Genomic DNA, 20875 nt, shown 5'->3' on the forward strand with positions numbered 1-20875 from the left:
GAGCTAGGCGGCTGCGTCCGTGGGCACCCCGCCCCCGCTGGGCACCACCGCCCCGCGCTCGCGCCCTACACCCTACCTGGTGCCTCCGATCCGCCTCACACCCCTCCGGGAGCGCCGCTAACTTGCCGGGGGCAATGCGCAGTGAGCTGGCCTTAGGCCTAAGCTCGCGCAGCGGGAGGAAGGCGAGGAGGGGAAGGAAGAAGGCAGGTGCCCGCTGTGACTATACCAATCTAGTATTGGGCTCCCTAGGCAAGAAGCCTTTTAAAATAATTTCATTAAATGCTTTTTTACTGATGATAATGACATCAATAATAATAAAAGAGATCCTGGCACTCACATTCGCCTGTAAGAGTTTGGTAGCAGATCTCTTGGTGTGAGCATCATTCATGCTTTCCATGAACACGCAATGAGCACTTACTGTGCGGCAGCTCTGCTCGTGCTTGACTAGGATCATCCTAGTCCCTCCCAGGCCTCTCAAATATGAACTTCCCCCGTGTTTTCAGGAGCACTGCAAGGTAACTGTTACGTAGTTTTCAAAAGGTCTGGAGAACCTGGTGACCACGACAAAGAAAGGCACAGTCATACATAGGAAAACAATGTCTAATTTATTTGCATTGTTCCAGGCTCCATGCCAGAGTCAGGCCTAGGTTTTGATCCTCTGGAGAAAATGTACCAAAGTCGATGGTTTGAGGGACGTCAGTCACTGCCTTGCGGAAGACTAGGAAGACTGAAAGATTCTTTTTCTCATGCTTACTGTTTACCTTTAAAAAAAAAAAAAAAAAAAAGACAGGATCTCCCTGTGTTGCCCAGGCGAGAGTCAAACCCCTTGGCTCAAGCGATCCTCCTGCCTCAGCCTCCCGACAGCTGCGAGTGCCATCGTGCCCAATTACTTTTGTTTAAAAAGGTTTAATTATGTAAAATCAATTCTATTTAGTCAAAGAGTTACAATTATAGCTCAACTAAACCTGCAGTCAATATAAGTATTCATACCCTAAGAAAAAGCCCCACAAAATGATGACTGTGATTATAAACGGTTGACTGGTTTCCTGTGTCCATAGTGGACAATATTATCAAGCACAAACAGGAAAACATGTTTGTTAGGAAGGTTTTATTTTCCTTCCAGGAAATTCTGTAGGTGAAAATGTTGAAATTGGTCAGTTGAAATATCTGGTGAAGTCTAGCATTACCATTAAATAAAACGGAAGTGACAGGAGAGTACTGATGTATATTCCTCTTGGGAGATTAACTCTTTCTCTGCTAGTCCCCCCCTCATACCCCCGCCCCTGAATTTGCCCACAGCCATGGCAGGGCCGTTCGTGTTTGGGGATGCCAGGCAGACGTAATTCGGCTTCAGAGCGCCTTGCTTAAGCAAAAGGGTGTGTGTACGTTCCCGAGGCGTCCGAGGACGGGCAGGCTGGCAAAGACTGGCCCTGGACACCACTGGGAGAGGACACCCCAGGGCTGGCTGCTGTTGCTGCTGGGGCTACTCCTCCCCGCCCCAGCCCTCCTCCAGCTTCTCCGCGGCAGCTGAGCTTCCTCCTCTGGGGCTCTCGCAGCTGTTTAGGTTTAAGGTACGGGAGGAATTTCAAGCTTTTTCTGATCCCACCCCGCCCGCCCCCCACTCTGTGAGACTGGCCTCTGGGCACCTCAGGCTCTTCTGTCTCCATCCAGCTCAAATCGAAGCTTGGAGAGAAGCCCCCACAGCTGCGATTCGACCCTGCCCCGGCCCACCGAGATGAAAGCAGCTTGCGGAGGTTCCTTCGGCACCCGGCACTGGCACGCGAGGGAAGACGCCCTGCGCCGAGCAGCGCAGCCTCGGCTTTTGAAGCTGCCCTCTATGCACTACCTCCGGCTTCCAACCCGAATCTACACTCGATCCGCAGAGCGGGCTGGGCGAGGTTGTGCAGCAGCAGCAACCCCGAGGGAAAGAATTTTGTTTCTTTTTGAGGCCCTGCTGCATTTCTGGTTCCCAGCCTGGGGCCGGGGCCGCCTCTCTCCCCGAAGTCCCACAGGCCTGGGCCGCAGCTGGGCCGACGCGGTCGACAGGTGTGTGAGGCCTAACCCGGGAGCACCGGGAGGTGGCTGGGAGCCAGGGCAGAACGCCCGGGGCACATCCTCAGGGAGGAATCATCTGGCGTTCAATCATCTGGCCGCTCTCGGGTCTTTTGCTGGATCTGCAGAGCGGCTCACGCAGCAGGAGCCCAAGGAGCAGAACCTGGGCACAGACTTTGCAGTCGCGCACGCCACCCAGCGCCCGCCTTGCGCTGGTCTCAGCCGGCGTTCCCTCTATTAGGCAAATCGCTTAGCGCTGGGGTCGGTTTTAGTTCTCCAGTGTCTCTCTCCAAAGGAAGCGCAGTGTAGTTGTTACCTCTCTGCTCAGCTCCTAGAGCGATACCGGGCACACAGCAGCGCACAGTAAAGTATTGGTTCTTTCATTTAACATGTGTCTGTTGAGCGCTCACTATGTCCTAAACGCCGCAAGACCTCTGGCCTCAGGAAGCTTAATTTCCAGTTGTTTGGATGAATGGGAAAAGAATAAGGTATTGTTCTTGCATTGCTATAAAGAAATACCTGAGACCGGGTAATTTATAAAGGAAAGAAGTATAGTTGACTCACAGTTCTTCAGTCTTTACGGGAAGCATGGTGCTGGCATCTGCTCAGCTTCTAGGGAGGCCTCAGGAATCTTACAATCATGGTGGAGGGTGAAGGGGGAGCAGGCACGTCACATGGAGAGAGCAAGGGCAAAGGAGAGAAAGAGGGAGAGAGAATGGAAGGTGTGATTGCAGGGATTTTCCACAGTGATCAGCTCTGTGTCCTGTGGACAAATTACCTGCTTTCTATGGAATTTAGTATTATTTTCTCTTTGCCTAGGCAGGAAGATCTTTTAGGTACAAATGTAACCTGCAATTTCAGTCTTTTGGAAGAGCACTCAAAGAGGACAAAGACTTAACAAGTGAGAGAGAAAAAAAGTAAGAGAGGAAAAAAAGAATAAAGTGAAAGGGGCACCCAGACCGTCCAACGATTAAAAACAAGCCCATAGCCAAGCATGGTAGCATGCATGTGTAATTCCACCTACAGGGAAGGATAGTTTGAATCCAGGAGTTTGAGGCCAGCCTGGGCAACATAGTAAAAGCCCCATCACAAAAAATATGCTGGGGCTAACGACATGTCCCGTTTCCCCTTTTCACAAAGAAGTATCATGAGTTTAAATCATATGAACTTTTATTTGTTTTTAATTTAGTTCAAGGACTGCCAATCGAATGAATTAGAATCATAAAACAGGTACATCCTCACAATCTCACCCTGAAGTGGGAATACTACTACCCCAATACTTCTAGCTTTCTCTTAAGCCACTTTAGCTTCTGGCTTTGAAAAGACCTGTGAGGCCTGAGGTAACAGTAAAAGGACAAAGTGTTTCTTCCTATGTTCTTTGAACAGAATGCCCCTGAGAGTCTAACCTCTGGGAGGCACACTTTTTCACTTCAGCTCCTGAAAATGACTTTGGAAGGGAAACTGATTAGTTTGGGTGGAGGGATGATGGAGTCAGATGAAAAAGTCTGGAAAATAAGTTCAGGGAAGTAAGACCAAATTAAAGATTCCTGAGTTATTAGCCAGACTTTTACTTGGATATGGAATTAGGTTTACAGTCTGTGATTAAGAGGTTGAGCTGTTTTTTTCAGAAGTGTGGTACCCTGTCTAGTGGGCCTCTTTGAACTTAGAATTTGAGTCTGTAAAGCTTTTCATTTGTTTTTTAAGAAATCACATTTTCTGAAGAATTCCATACATAATCCCAATATTAGGAAGTAGGCCTAGCAGTTATTATTATTCTAATTTTTAAAATGAGCCTCAGATAAGTAACTTATCCAAAACCACATAGTTGGTTAATAGAGGAGCCCTTGTTAGCATCCAGGTCTGATACTCAGCTCAGCGTTCTGCCCACCATTCCGCAACAGGAAAAAATTTTTTAAACTTAACCGATAAATATCTATTGAGGACCTATTAGTAGCTCAGCACAGTAGGAAGGCCTGTGGAAGTGTGCTATTTGCTGGTCCTTAATATGTTCAACGTTGACACATACCCGCTTTGTTCCTTCTTGGCACTATCAGTATAATATAGAAGACATACACAGTCTAGGGACACAGTCTGGAATTACTTCCTGGCTCCAGCATTCTACAGCCACACTTCATTTTATTGTGCTTCAGAGATATTGTGCTGTTTACTATGGAAAGTGTGTGGCAACTCTGCGTTGAGTACATCTGTTGGTGCCATTTATCTGTTATGGTGATCTGCGATCAGTAATCTGTGGTGTTATTGTTGTAATTGTTTGAGGGCTCCGTGAACCATATTCATATAAGTCAGCAAACACAATCGATAAATGTGTGTGCTCTGACTGCTCTACAAATTGGCAGTCCCCATCACTTCCTCTCTCCTCTGGCCTCCCTATTCCCTGAGACACAACAATGTTGAAATTAGGTCAGCTACACCCTACAATGGCCTCTTAAGTGTAGGGTGAAAAGTGAAAGTGTTCAAATGAAAAGAAGAGTTGCAAGTCTCTCATTTTATATGAAAAGCTAGAAATGGTAAGCTTAGTGAGGAAGGCATGTGGAAAGCCAAGACAGGCCCAAAGCTTGGCCTCCTACACCAAACCATTAGCCAAGTTGTGAATGCAAAGGAAAAGTTCTTGAAGAAAACTAAAAGTATTGTTCCTGTGACCATACAAATGATAGGAAAGCAGAACAGCCTTATTACTGATGCAGAGAAAGTTTGAGTGGTCTGAATAGAAAATCATACTAGCCACAATATGCCCTTAAACCAAAGCTTACTCCAGAGCAAAGCCCTAACTCTCTTTAATTCTGTGAAGGGTAGAGAGGTGAGGAAGCTGCAGAAGAAAAGTTTGAAGCTAGCAGAGGTTGGCTCATGAGATTTAAGGAAAGATGTGGCCTCCAAAACATAAAAGTGCAAGGTGAAGCAGTAAGTGCTGATGTAGAAGCTGCAGGAAGCTATCCAGAAGATCTACCTAAGATTGCTGATGAAGGTAGCTATACTCAACGATAGATTTTCTATGTAGGTGAAACAGCCTTCTATTGGAAGAAGATGCCATCTAGGATATTCATAGCTAGAGAGAAATCAATGCCTGGCTTCAAACTTTAAAGGACAGGCTGACTCCCTTGTTAGGGGTTAATGCAGCTAACTTTGGGTGGAAGCCAATGCTCACTGACCATTCTGAAAATCCTAGGGCCCTTAAGAATTAGCTAAATCTACTCTGCCTGTGCTCTATAAATGAAACAACAAAGCTTGGATGACTGCACATTTATTTACAGCATAGTTTACTGAATATTTTATGCCCATGTTGAGACCTACTGCTTAAAAAAAAAAAGATTTGTTTCAAAATATTACTGCTCATTGTGACAATGTACCTGGTCACCCAAGAGCTCTGATGAAGATGTATTAGGAGATTAATGTTGTTTTCATACCTGCTAATACAACATCTATTTTGCAGCCCATGGATCACACAGTTAATTTTTACTTTCAAGTCTTATTATTTAATAACTATATTTCTTAAGGCTGTAGCTGCCATAAATAGTGATTCCTCTGATGGATCTTGGCAGTGTAAATTGAAAATCTTCTGGAAAGGATTCATCATTTGTCATAGCCATTAAGAACATTTGTGGGCTGAGTATGGTAGCTCACACCTGTAATCCCCGCACTTTGGGAGGCCAAGGTGGGTGGATCGCTTGAGCACAGAAGTTCGAGACCAGCCTGGGCAAAATGGTGAAACCTCATCTCTATAAAAAATACAAAAATTAGCTGGTCATGGTGGCATGCACCAGTGGTCTCAGCTACTCAGAGGCTGAGTTGGGAGGATCATTTTAGCCCAAGAGGTGGAAGTTGCAGGAGCTGGGATTGTGCCACTGCACTCTAGCCTGAGCAACAGAACAAGACTCTGTCTCAAAAAAAAAAAAAAAAAAGTAAAAGTTAAAGTGTTAAAAAAAATTGTAACTCATGGGAGGAGGCTGAAATATCATCATGTTATTCACAGGAGTTTGGAAAAAGTTGATTCCAACCATCATATATGACTCTGAGGGGTTCAAGACTTCAGTAGAGGAAGGATGTGCAGGTGTGGTGGAACTAGCAAGAGAACTAGAAATGCAGCTTAAAAATGTGACTGAATTGCTGCAACTCATGATCAGACTTGAACAGATAAGGAGTTACCTCTTATAAATGCTCAAAGAAAGTGGTTTCTTGAGACGGAATCTATTCCTGGTGAAGATGCTGTGAACATTGTTTAAATGACAACAAAGGAATTACAATACTCCATAAACTTAGTTGATAAAGTATTGGCAAGGCCTGAGAGGACTGACTACAATTTTGAAAGCAGTTCTACTGAGTAAAATGCTATCAAACAGCATAGCATGCTACAGAAAAATGTTTTGTGAAAGGAAGAGTCCACTGATGCAGCAAACTTCATGGTTGTCTCCCTCCCTCCCTCCCTCCTTTCTTCCTTCCTTCCTTCCTTCCTTTCTTTCTTTTTCTTTCTTCCTTCCTTCTTTCCTTCCTTCCTTTCTTTTTTTAGAGAGATTTTAACACACATCTCATAGTAACTGATAGAAAAAAGCAGACAAAAAGACCAGTAAGAATAGAAAATATTTAACCACATAATTAACAAATTCGCTGTACCCACAAATGTGTAATAATAAACACATACCTTTCAAATCAGAACACTGCAGTAAGTATACTATGAATAAAGCAAATCATAAGTTGTCTTAGTTTTTAAAAATTACCACAGCCACCCCAACCTTCAGCAATCACTACCCTGATCAGGCAGCAGCCATTAACATCAAGGCAAGACTCTCCACCAGCAAAAAAGTTAGGACCCACTGAAGTCTCAGGTGATCATTAGAATTTTTCCCAGTAAGGTATTTTTTGGCCAGGCGTTGTGGCCCATGCCTGTAAGCCCAGCACTTTGGGAGGCAAAGGTGAGCAGATCATCTGAGGTCAGGATTGTGAGACCAGCCTGGCCAACGTGGTGAAATCCCATTTCTATTAAAAATACAAAAATTAGCTGGGTGTGGTGACACACACCTGTAATCCTAGCTACTTGGGAGGCTGAAGCATGAGAATTGCTTGAACCTGGGAAATGGAGGTTGCAGTGAGCGGAGATCATGCCACTGCATTCCAGCCTGGGTGATACAGTGAGACTCTGTCTCAAAAATGAAGATTTTTTTTTGTTTGTTTTTTGTTTTTTGCTTTTTGGGGCTTTTTTTTTTTTTTTTGACAGTCTCTCTGTGTTGCCAGGCTGGAGTGCAGTGGCATGATCTCCGCTCACTGCAACCTCTGTTTCCCAGGTTCAAGCAATTCTCATGCTTCAGCCTCCCAAGTAGCTAGGATTACAGGTGTGTGTCACCACACCCAGCTAATTTTTGTATTTTTAGTAAAGATGGTGTTTCACCATGTTGGCCAGGATGGTCTCCATCTCTTAACCTCATGATCCACCTGCCTTGGACTCCCAACGTGCTGGGATTACAGGCATGAGCCACTGCACCAGGCCAAAAGTATTTTTTGTTTGAGGTATACACATTGTTTTTTAGACATAATGCTATTCCATACTTAATAGACCACAATATACTGTAAGCATAACTTTTATGTGCACAGAGAAACCAAAAAATAATTGTGTGGCTTGCTTTATTGCAATATTTGCTTTATTACGGTGATGTGGAAATGAACCCACAATGTCTCCAAAGTGTGCTCATGCCTATGTGGACTTGGGCATGTTATTTAACCTTTCTCAGCCTAAGTTTTCTTGTCCATAAAAAGAGCATCATAATAGTACCTCCTTAATAGGCTTGTTAATAGGACTAAATAAAATGTGTGCATGTAACTGTCATTAACTATGGTAACATTTCAGGTAGCTGAGTTAGACGTTTACTGCTGAGTTAGATTTTTACTGCTGAGTTAGATTTTTACATAGGTAGATCAAGAATTTAAGACTAGGCGCGGTGGCTCATGCCTGTAATCCCAGCACTTTGGGAGGCTGAGGTGGGCGGATCACAAGGTCAGGAGATCAAGACCATCCTGGCTAACATGGTGAAACCCCGTCTCTACTAAAAACACAAAAAAATTAGCCAGGTATGGTGGCGGGCACCTGTAGTCCCAGCTACTCAGGAGGCTGAGGCAGGAGAATGGCATGAACCCAGGAGGTGGAGCTTACAATGAGACGAGATTGCGCCACTGCACTCCAGCCTGGGTGACAGAGCGAGACTCCATCTCAAAAAAAAAAAAAAAGAATTTATTACCCAGGAGCTGAATAAGGATTTCTGTTTTTAATAATGTGCATTAAAAGGCTGGTGAGATTAAATGTGTTTCTACTAGCTTTACAATTTGTGAGGAAAGGTAGCATTATATAAAATAAAATCCTAGATAAAAAGTGGTATCACTAGCTTACCAAATTCAAGTATTGTTTTTATCATAACTTGATTAAATCATGGCTTTCATATTAAGGAAAATTTTAACTAGCACATCCAAGGCCCTGGTCATAGGAGCCTGATCTTCTTGCCTCCAGTGTTGTCACTAATTGTCTCTTCTTAAAGAAATAGTTCCTGTAAGATCATTTAAACCTTTCACTATGCTCAATATGCCTTGATTTCCCCCTCCTATCACATTAGAAAAAGGGAGAAAAAAACAAAAATATAACAGCTTTTTCTCCTTTTTTATCTATTCCCATTTACCCACTGTTTTAATAATTCACATAAAAATTATTTTCCACCAAAACAGAGATACAGACCAATGGTATACAGAGCCCTCAGAAATAATACCACACATCTACAACCATCTGATCTTTGACAAACCTGACGAAAACAAGAAATGGGGAAAGGATTCCCTGTTTAATAAATGGTGCTGGGAAAACTGGCGAGTCATATGTAGAAAGCTGAAACTGGATCCCTTCCTTACATCTTACACAAAAATTAATTCAAGATGGATTAAAGACTTAAATGTTAGAACTAAAACCATAAAAACCCTAGAAGAAAACCTAGGCAATACCATTCAGGACATAGGCATGGGCAAGGACTTCATGTCTAAAACACCAAAAGCAATGGCAACAAAAGCCAAAATTGATAAATGGGATCTAATTAAACTAAAAAGCTTCTGCACAGCAAAAGAAACTACCATCAGAGTGAACAGGCAACCTACAGAATAGGAGAAAAGTTTTGCAATCTACCCATCTGAAAAAGGGCTAATATCCAGAATCTACAAAGAACTTAAACAAATTTACAAGAAAAAAATCAAACAACCCCATCAAAAAGTAGGCAAAGGATATGAACAGACACTTGTCAAAAGAAGACATTTAAGCAGCCAACAGACACATGAAAAAATGCTCATCATCACTGGCCATCAGAGAAATGCAAATCAAAACCACAATGAGATACCATCTCACACCAGTTAGAATGGCGATCATTAAAAAGTCAGAAAACAACAGGTGCTGGAGAGGATGTGGAGAAATAGGAACGCTTTTACACTGTTGGTGGGACTGTAAACTAGTTCAACCATTGTGGAAGACAGTGTGGCGGTTCCTCAAGGATCTAGAACTAGAAATACCATTTGACCCAGCCATCCCATTACTGGGTATATACCCAAAGGATTATAAATCATGCTGCTGTAAAGACACATGCACATGTATGTTTATTGTGGCACTATTCACAATAGTAAAGACTTGGAATCAACCCAAATGTCCATCAGTGATAGACTGGATTAAGAAAATGTGGTACATATACACCATGGAATACTATGCAGCCATAAAAAAGGATGAGTTCATGTCCTTTACAGGGACATGGATGAAGTTGGAAACCATCATTCTGAGCAAACTATTGCAAGGACAGAAAACCAAACACTGTATGTTCTCACTCGTAGGTGGGAATTGAACAATGAGAACACTTGGACACAGGAAGGGGAACATCACACACCAGGGCCTGTCATGGGGTTGGGGGAGGAGGGAGGGATTGCATTAGGAGATATACCTAATGTAAATGACGAGTTAATGGGTGCAGCACACCAACATGGCACATGGATACATATGTAACAAACCTGCACGTTGTGTACATGTACCCTAGAACTTAAAGTATATTAAAAAAATTATTTTCCAACTTCAGTTGTAAATTTTTTTTTTTTTTCTTTGAGACAGAGTCTTGTTCTGTCACCGCTCTGAAGTGCAGTGGTGCAATCTCAGCTGACTACAACCTCCGCCTCCCGGGTTCAAGTAATTCTGCCTCAGCCTCCTGAGTAGCTGGGACTACAAGCACCCACCATGCCAGGCTAATTTTTTTGTATTTTTTTAAGTAGAGATGGGGTTTCATCGTGTTAGCCAGGATCGTCTCAATCTCCTGACCTCGTGATCTACCTGTCTTGGCCTCCCAAAGTGCTAGGATTACAGGCATGAGCCACCGCGCCTGGCCCAAAAATGTTTCTTCTAAGTTGCAATATTTTTTTTTTTTTAGTCAGGGTCTCGCTCTGTCACCCAGGCTGAAGTACAGTTGTGCAATCATAGCTCACTGCAACATCAAACTCCTGGACTCAAGGCACCCTCCTGCCTCAGATCTAAATAGCTAAGACTAGAGGTGTGTGCCACTGAGCCTGGCTAATTTATTTTTATTTTTATTTTTATTTTTATTTTATATATTCATTCACTCATTCATTTAAGACAGGGTCTCTCTCTCTCTCTATTGCCCAGGCTAGAGTGCAACGGGGCAATCTCGGCTCACTACAACCTCTGCCTCCCGGGTTCAAGTGATTCTCCCACATCAGCCTCCCCAGTAGCTGGGACTAGCACGCACCCCCACACCTGGCTAATTTTTATATTTTTTGGTAGAGATGGGGTTTCACCATGTTGGCCAGGCTTAATTTTTTTCTAGAGATGGGGTTTTGCTTTGTTGCCCAGGCTAGTCTTGAACTGCTGGGCTCAAGCAATTCTCCTTCCTTGGCCTCTCAAAGTGTTGGGATTACAGGCATGAGCCACTGCATCCAGCCTAAATTGCAAATTTAAAGAGATTATATCATTTTTTCCTTTTCAGCACTTTAAATGTCTTTGAAGATCAGTGCTTCTTGGTTAGTACAAAGAACAAATGTATATTTTAAAATTTTTAATAAAAAACTAAACATCTGGCCATGCATGGTGGCTCACACCTGTAATCCCAGCACTTTGGGAGGTCAAGGCGGGTGGATCACCTGAGGTCGGGAGTTTGAGACCAGCCTGACCAACATGGAGAAACCGTGTCTCTACTAAAAATACAAAATGAGCCAGGGGTGTTGGCACATGTCTATAATCCCAGCTACTCAGGAGGCTGAGGCGGGAGAATTGCTTGAACCAGGGAGGCAGAGGCTGTGGTGAGCTGAGATTGTGCCATTGCACTCTATCCTGGGCAGTAAGAGTGAAACTGTCTCCAAAAAACAAAAACAAACAAACAAAAAAACCTAAACGTCTTTGAACAGAAAAGTTTGGGAGTGGTTTCCTCAAAGAATATATAAAAACTTTAACAATGTTCCCTGATTTCAAGTCACTTTCAAAAAAGTTTTGTTCTAAATCCTGATAAGTGGAGCAAATAAAATCAGCATAGCTTACTGTGATGGAAGTGTTCAGCTGAGCGTCTGTCTTGACAACACAGAAAGTTATTTTGGTGACTTCTCAGAGCAAGTGGAATTTCAGTTAGAATTTGTATCATTCTAATTTTTCCCCTCCCTGGGACACCCTGTGCTTGTAGCCCCACAAAATTTGTTGTACTCCTTCTTTTTCTATGTCAATTAGAATGCTCTTGTCTGCAAATAAATGCCAACAGAGTTTTTAAACAATAAAGAGATTTATTTTCACCTAAAAAGAGTCCAAGCAGGACAGTGACCATGGAAGTTGGAATCCACTAAGGACTGTGTAACAACTCACCTGCCAAATCAACTAAAAAAAAAAAAAAAAAAAAAAAAAAAGAGTCCAGGTATAGGCATGTGAGAGGTTGTTTAATTCAATGGTTCCTCAACATTGTCACCATGAACTAATTTTTTTTTGTGCGCTTTGGTTCTGTCATCCTCAGCCTTGTCTTCACAGTCATAGCACATCTGCCATACAACAGTGATCACATACAGCAGTTTCTTAACTTTGGAAGTTGGTATTTGGGGCTGAATCATTCATTGTTATGGGGGGCTGTCCTGTGCATTGTGGAATGTTTAGCAGCATCCCTGTTTTCTACCCAGTAGATGCCCATAGCACTCTCCCCACAGTTACAAAAAGCAAAAGTGTCTTCACTCTTCAGTCATTGCCAAAAGTCCCATGGAGAGTGGGGGCAAAATCACCGCTCACTATAGACACAACAATCAGTAGCAGAAAACAGACTGATTTTTTTTCCTCCAAATAGTTTAGTTTAAGACCTTGCTCATACATTCTCAGCAGACTTCCCCTCTATGGCATTGGCTAGAATTGTCACTTGCCCATGCCTAAACTAACCACATACAAGGTAAATGGGAATCAATGCAGCCCTCAGACTCAGGCAAGTGAGATGCCGTACCAACCCACACCTCAGCATCTTTGGAATATATACATATATACACACACACACACACACACACAGACACATATATGCATATATATACACACATATATACATACACACACACACACACACACACACACATATATATATATATAATTTTTTTTGAGATAGAGTCTCTGTCTGTCACCCAGGCTGGAGTGCAGTGGCATGATCCCGGTTCAATCTCTGCCTCCCAAGTTCAAGCGATTCTACTGCCTCAGGCTCCCAAAGTAGCTGGGATTACGGGCGCATGCCACCATGCCTACCTAATTTTGTATTTTTAGTAGAGAGTATTTTTAGTATTTTTAGTTTCACCATGTTGGCCAGACTGGTCTCAAATTCCTGACCTCAAGTGATCTCCCCACCTCAGCCTCCCGAAGTGCTGGGATTATGGGCATGAGCCACCACACCTGGCCTGGAGTATATTTTTAAAGTAAACTTTGTATTGGCCACTCTTGTGTTGCTATAAAGAAATACCTGAGACTGAGTAATTTATTTTAAAAAATAGGTTTAACTGGCTCACGGTTCTGCAGGCTGTACAGAGCAGGCATCTCTTGGCTTATGGGGAGGCTTCAGGGAGATTTTACTCATGGCAGAAGGTGGAGCAGAAGCTTGCACATCACATAGCGGGAACAGGAGCAAGAGGTGGAGGCTGGAGGGCCACGCTTTACAAGGAACAGATCTCATCAAAACTCATTCACTATCATGAGGACAGCACCAAGCCAAGAGCGATCCTCCCCCATGACCCAAACACCTCCCACCAGGCCCCACCGCCAACGATGAAGATTACATTTCAACATGAGATTTGGGCAGGGACAAATATCCAAACTATATCGAACGTTTTATTTTGGAATAATTTAATTTAAATTTACAGAAAAGTTATAAAGATAGCACAGAGAGTGCCTGTATGTCTTTTACCCAGTTTCCTCTAATATTAACATAACTATGGCACATTTGTTAAAATTGAGAGAGTGTTATTGGTTCATGACTATTAATCAATTTTCACAGTTAATTCAAATTTCACCAATTTTTCCTACTACGTCTTTTTTCTGTTCCAGGATCCCATGCAGGATACCACATTACATTTAGCCATTAAGTCTCCTTATTCTCCTCTGGTCTGTGACAGTTTCTCAGTCTTTACTTGTTTTTGATGACCTGGATATTTTTGAATAGTGCTGGTCAGATGTTTCGTATAATGTCCTTAAATTTGGGTTTGTCTGATGATGTTTTTTTTTCTCATGACTAGTTATAGGGTTACAGACTTTTAAGAGGAATACCACAGAGGTAAAGGTAAAGTTCTCTTCTTATCAATCATGTCAGGAATACATACTACCAACATGACTTATCACTGTTGATGCTAACCCTGATTGCTTTGTTCAGGTAGTGTATGCCAGGGGTCTCTGCTGTAAAGTTACTATTTTTTCTCTTTACATAATCTATTGTTTGGAAGCAAGACACTAAATTCAGCCCATACTGAAGGGGTGAAGCTTTAAGTTACATCTCTGGAGGGGAAACTGTCTGCATGTATTATTTGGAATTCTTTAGTAAGGAAGATTTATCTTTTACCTATTTATTTATTTACTTAATCATATATTTACATATGTATGTCAGCATAGATCCAGGTATATTTGTTTTATTATTTGGGTTAAAGTACTATACTGTTTGTTTGTTATGGATGGTTAGTTTTAGGAGTCAGCTTGACTAGGCTAAGCATGCCCAGGTAACTGGTAGAACATTATCGCTAGGTGAGGCTATGAAGTTTTTTCTCCTGGAAGAGAAAAAGGACATAGTAGGAAGAGATTTGAATCAGTCGACTGAGTAAAGAAGATAGCCCTCATCAATGTGGTGGGCATCATCCAAACTGTTGCATGATTAAACAGAACAAAAAGACAGAGGAAGGGTCAATTCACTCTCTTTTCTGGAGTCTGGACATCCATCTCCTCCTGCCCTTGGACATCAGTGCTCCTGGTTGTCAAGTCCTCAGGCTTGAACTGGAAATACACAACTGGCTTTTCTGGATCTCCAGCTTGAAGGTGGCAGGTTGTGGGATTTCTCAGCTTCTATAATCAAATGAGCCAATTATATATATAATCTCCTATTGGTTTTGTTTCTCTGGAGTACTCTAATATAGTTGTTTTTCATTATTATGTGGTTGTTCCCATTGTCATTTCAATGTCTTGATGTATATTCTTCCACTTATTTCTTCTTCCTTAGATATAAATAAGTACACAGGCATATAAATATGTTTGTATGTGTATTTCTTCTACAGAGGAAATTTGGTCTGGAAATCAAGTCTGAAAAAGATTGTTTTAGAAGCACCCTCAAGTAAGTCTAAAGCACAGTCAAGATTGAGGACCACCAACCATCCTAAGCCAATTATGGTTGTTCTCATCAGGGCTGTCCCTAGTTGTATGGGGCCCTAGACACTTTTTTTTTTTTTTTTTTTTATTAGTGTGAAACCTCTATCTATATAAACAAAGGAAATAAGGAGAGAATGAGGCAGAATGGAATTAAGGCTAAAAGTTCATGATGAAGAGAAAAACTAAGAGCATACAAACTAAAGTTACAATGCAGAGACTATGAAGCAGACAGAAAATAAACAGAATGGGAACATAGTATAGGCCAGTTGGAAAAGGAAAACAGGAAATACACAAAAAGAAGTATGCCTCAATTCCAGACAGTTTTCTAGTTACAATTCTAGCGCCAATCCACGTTTCTTTTTTTAATGAACTGTAAATTTAGGGAAGTTACTTTGCACCAGAAAAGTTCAATTATAGTATGTAGATGTGAAAAAGAAAATGAATAAAAACAAGGAAGAGAATTGACCAATGCTGCAGGGATAAATAATGTAATGAAAGAAGTTAGGGGAGTATCCAGTTTATAGCCAGGAAGTGAGATCCATTCTAAGCTTTAGTTTGAAAAGTACATCAAAATCAATCATTTCAGAAGACCACTAGACAGATAGACTTCCCCAGAGTTTGCAGATCTGGTCTTTATTTTTGCAGACTCAGAAACATGAGCTGCCAGATTACTAAGTCTTGTCTACCTCTTGGGTGTAAACACATTGATGAAGCTCATAGAAACTCATACATTGAAAACCCAACCAGGCGCAGTGGCTCACACCTGTAAATCCCAACACTTTTGGAGGCTGAGGCAGGAGGATCACTTGAACCTAGGAGTTTGAGACCAGCCTGGGCAACATAGTGAGACCCCATCTGTAAAAAAAAAAAAAAAAAAAAAAAAAACCTGCAAAAAACCTAATATATAATCTGTCATGGGATTAGAGTTAAAAAAAAAAAAAGAAAAAAGAATGCAAATTAATTGATTTATAAAGATAATTGCCAGTTGACTAAATACTTTTTAAATTGCTCATAGCATTATATTTCCATAGGCAAATTAATGTGGGAAACCAAATTATTATTCAAAGATTGCTTCGTAAGTATAAAATTAGATCAATAGAAGTTGGTTGAAGTTAGTGCTATCAAGTTATAACAATCTGATGCATCCATTGTATCTTAAGAACATACATGCTGAAGAGCCTAGATACTTAAGTCTGTGGGCTAGAGCTGATGAACACTCTGAAGACACTGTAGTAGTCAAAATAATAGTCCCCAAAGAAGTCCTCATCTTAATCCCCAGAACTTGTGAATATGTTATGTTACATGGCAGGGAGAAATTAAGGTTGCAGATGGAATTTAGGTTGCTAGTGAGCTGAATTTAAAATAAGAAAATTATCCTAGATTATCCAGGTAGGCCCATGGTAGTAATCACAAGGGTACTTGAAATGTGGAAGAAGAAGGTACAATTTAGAGTGACGCAATATGAGAAAGACTCAACTGGCCATGGCTGGCTTTGAAGATGAAGGGAGCCATGAGCCAAGAAATGTGGGAACCTCTAGAAGCTGGAAAAGGCAAGAATACAGATTATCCTCTAGATTCTTTAGAGAGGAATACAGCCCTGCTGACACCTTAATTTTAGCATAGTGAGACACATCTACAACTTTAGGACTTTTTTCTGTCTTTGTACAAGATTTTATTAAAGTTCTTTACAGAACAACATCCAGTCTCCAGACACAGCTGCTAAGGAGACCCTGTTATGCTGTGGGGACTGGCTGGGACATGGCAGGTGGCTCTGGCTTCCTACATTTCTGTTCTGAGATGGGGGTGGTGGAGAGTATCTCATCTTTGGGTTCCACGATGCTCATGTGGTCGGGCAGGGGCTTCCTAGGGCTAATCTTACCAGCTGGTTCCCAGGGCAGCATGATCTTCACCTTGATGCCCAGCACACCCTGTTGGAGCAGCACATGGTGCACAGTGGTGTCAACATAGTATTAACAGGGTCCCAGCTATGGATCATCAGGCCATCCACAAACTTCATGAATTTAGCCCTCTGTCCTCAGAGTTTCCCAGACACAATGACCTTGAAGCCTTTGGTCCCACTCTCCATGATGAACCATAGCACACCATAGCAGGCCCTCTGCACAGCAAGCCCTCCTAGGGGTTTGTAACACAGAGACTCTGCCTGGGCAACTGCACATGACTCTTGTGGACACCTTTTCAGCATAAAGCTCTACTTTACCCTCTGAAAAGCCAAACCTCTTCTGAACTACAGCAGTCAATTCCCTGATCTGCCAGACCTTCTCATCAAGAACATTCTGTGTTCTGGTGGCTAAGGTAATGATTTCTGTCCTAGTTGGTGTAATTCAGACCTCAACTCCAGAGTAGTTATCTTCAGCCAGCTCCTGAATGAGAACTTCATTCAGTTCAGCTTTGAAGATACCATCAGCGACAAACTTCCTCTTCTTGGAAAACTGTACCACCATCTTGCTGTGGCACACCAGTGAAAGAAAAGGATGACACTTGGGACTTCTGACCTCCAGAACTGTAAAATAAGGCAATTTTTTATAGCAACAATGGGAAATGAACACAGACACCCTGCCAAATATGATTTTCTGACCTCTATTTATGGATTCCATAAATTTTCCTTTCTTAATACAATCTTTTAAAGCAAACTAATATAATAACTTGGCGTAAACTTTTAGTTACATCACAATCCAGACAGGCTTCCCCAGCTGTATCATCTTCTTGTATCACCAATTATTTGGACACTTCTTGTTCTGGTAAATCTTGTTTGTGGGCCATTTCCTGATCCTGGGAATCTCCAGACAATAGGATTGCAGAGATCTAGCTCTAAGATTTCTTATTGATACATTTTGTTCTCTCGAAGGTCATTCTAGACTAACCAAAAATGACAGGTGAATTCTGGAATCTCTCCAAATGTCTGGGGACACCAAATCTAGGAGTGAAAAGGGCAGAACAAATATCTAATGGCATGAGTAAGCTGGCATATTTTAACCCAACGTATTTGATTATTGTTCCCTGCAGAATACAACTGCATTATAGTGTCAAAGGCTTGTATTAAAAGAGCACGTTCCTCCTTGTATCAAGCTAGATACAAAGAGATCTTCCTCATCTCTGAAAACAGAGTTCTTTAGAGTCCATGTTACAGAGTCTAGATTTGTTCTAAATAGTAATAATAAAAAAAGCTAACAGTTATTGAGCTCTTATTATGTATTAGGCACTATTCTAATTTCATTTAAGTTCATTTAAACTTCACCACAACCCTATGACTTACCAATAATTATCCCTGTTTTACAGATGAAGAAACTGAGGCTCAGAGTGACTAAGTAGTTTGACCAGGGTTAGACAACTGGTAAGTGGCAGAGCTATTATTTGAATCTCGTCAGTCTAGAGACTGATTTCTTAACTAATACACTTTATACTATGGTTTGAATATATCCCTCAAAGTTTATATGTTAAAAACTTGATCCCCAATGAGAAGTGATTAGGTTATGAGGCCTCTGCCCTCATGAATGGATTAATGCTGTTATCCTGGGAATGGGTTCCTTATAAAAGGATGAGTTTGGCCCTATCTTGTGCTCTCTTGCGCTCGCTCGCTCTCTCTCTCTCTCTCTCTCTCTCTCTCTCTCATCTTCTCTTTGTCCTTCTGCCATGGGATGATGTAGCAAGAAGGCCCTCACCAGATGCCAGCCCCTCAATCTTGGACTTCCCAGCCTCAAGAACCCATGAGCTAATAAATTTCTGTTCATTATGTGAAAGTTGTCAAGATCAAAATTGAGTCATTTGGGTTAAAAAATAAAAATAAAAAATAGAGCCTCAAAGGGCCATGAAGGAAGGGTTCTCACAAATAAATGCCTGGTAACAAAAACTATCACAAAAGCTACTGCAAAAACCATAACATTGCACAAACACCACAGCAACCTTGCACACAAAACAGTATTTCTGTGAGGATATCTGCCCAGCAACTGCCTATCTAACCTTGGACTGGTGTCACTTTTGTAACTGATCCTTGTAGCCATGGCTAAATTATCTCAAAACAATTATGTAATCCTTTTCATTTTTTCTTTAAAAACCTTTGTGTTCCCTTACCTCCCTAAATACCCATGTAGTTTACTAAGGGCGCACATACTCCTATTGCAATGCCCTATTCCTGAATAAAGATCATTTTATTTTAGAGAGTCTCTCTCTGTTATCTAGGTTGACAATTATAAATTACCCAGTCTGCTATTCTCTTACAGCACAAAACAAAGACGCTTTCCCGTAATTTAGAAGTGTATTAATCTTCAACAAATACAGGTATACCAGAACTAAAATAAAGGGAGGTACAGGGGATGACTACATAAAGAAGAGGATGTTTTTCACAATAAGGACTAGTAATAACAAAGCAAAGTAATTATGATAATAATTTAATTAAAAAATGAGATTATCTCCAATAATTCTGTTCAAGAAGAAAAACTTGTACTACAAACTTAGAATAATGTGCTTATAGCAGTTTAGTCATAGTAGTTTTGTTGAAGCTGTCTAGTTGGGTAAAAAAGTTATTGCACTGTGAATCAGAAGAATCGGATTCCAGGTATTCTTGCCTCTATTTAACTAAGTGAGGTTAATAAAGCCACTAACCTTCTAGCTCCTAGTTTACCACAAATAGTATTCATGAAAGCACTGTAAGAAGAAAAAGATAAATGCTTTCTTGTCACAAGAGAGTGAACACTAGCATCAAGAACTTATTGACGTTTTAAAATATTAAAAGAGTATAATTGGATTGTTTGTAACACAAAGGATAAATGCTTGAGATGTGGATACCCATTTACCCTGATGTGATTATCACTTATTGCATGCCTGTGTCAAAATAGCTCATGTATCCCATAAATATATACATCTACTATGTATCCACAAAAATGAAAAATAAAAATTTTTTAAAAAGAATTTATTGAACACATCCCTGTTTGAAAAGCACAAGGTAAGTTGAAAATTGGAAGGGACAACATTAATTTATTTCATCAAGTTTAAATTAGTGGGTAGTGAGGCCTGAAAAACAATACTCATAAAATTATAAAGAAAAGTTTAAAAAATGATCAGTGAAAAAAGGCAAATCTACTAGATAGCTCATGATCTTTTTGCATCCAGGTAAGCTGGGATATCTACGCATTTTAACAGCTTTTATAAATTTCTCTATTCCACTAGAGATATCCTTAAATGAAGTTAGCTTTTGAATCAAGTCAATTTAATTCAACCTACATTTATAGAATGCCCTCAAAAGCAATTTACTCTGAAACTAAGGAAGCCTAAGCTCTAGGCCTTTGACTTGCACAGCCCCCATGAACACTGGGAGCTGCAGGGCATTTGGCGGAAGCAGAAACCAAGTCACAAACAGGAAGAGGTTCTATGTAGCACTTATTGTAAATTGCCTAAAAGAGTTCACAGAAGGAAAGGACCTGAATTTCCACAGCTGTGGTAAGTTGTTGTGGCTCTTTTTGCATTCTAAATGTAGTACTCACTTTTCAGCATAATTTTGTATCCATAATATTATATCAAAGCACATCCCCCAAATTCTGCAAGAGATTTAAACACCAGTATTTGCTATGCCTACTATGCATTATACCCTGAACTAATGGAAATACAAAGATGAAGGATCTCACTGTTTTGTAGGAAGAAGAGTGCAGAATTAGGTATAAAACAAAATTGCAGGTGGCCTATAATCCCAGCACTTTGGGAGGCTGAAGTGGGTGGATTATCTGAGGTGAGGAGTTCGAGACAAGCCTGACCAACATGGTGAAACCCCTTCTCTACTAAAAATACAAAAACAAACAAACAAAAAAATTAGCCAGGCATGGTGGCAGGCATCTGTAATCCCAGCTACTTGGGAGGCTAAGGCAAGAGAATCACCTGAAGCCATTGCACTCCAACCTGGGTGACAAAAAAAAAAAAAAAAGTGCTAGTCCAGTAACA

At 41.2% G+C, this 20875-nt stretch overlaps 1 protein-coding gene and 1 pseudogene across 1 annotated transcript in view; both read right to left on the bottom strand.

Annotated features, from left to right (window-relative positions):
• Positions 1-14631: 14631 nt before the first annotated feature.
• The window catches only part of LOC106998050 (thiosulfate sulfurtransferase like domain containing 3), a 57176-nt gene continuing 50932 nt past the window's right edge, over positions 14632-20875 (bottom strand). The window contains exon 3 of the mRNA XM_028847338.2: positions 14632-14775. Within this exon, the coding sequence (XP_028703171.1) occupies positions 14763-14775 (13 nt within the window). The 3' untranslated portion in view covers positions 14632-14762. The remainder of the gene's footprint in view (positions 14776-20875) is intronic.
• On the bottom strand, positions 16649-17439 carry LOC694599 (small ribosomal subunit protein uS3 pseudogene; annotated as a pseudogene).

This window comes from Macaca mulatta, chromosome 4, assembly GCF_049350105.2.
Source record: "Macaca mulatta isolate MMU2019108-1 chromosome 4, T2T-MMU8v2.0, whole genome shotgun sequence".
NCBI classification, from domain to species: domain Eukaryota; kingdom Metazoa; phylum Chordata; class Mammalia; order Primates; family Cercopithecidae; genus Macaca; species Macaca mulatta.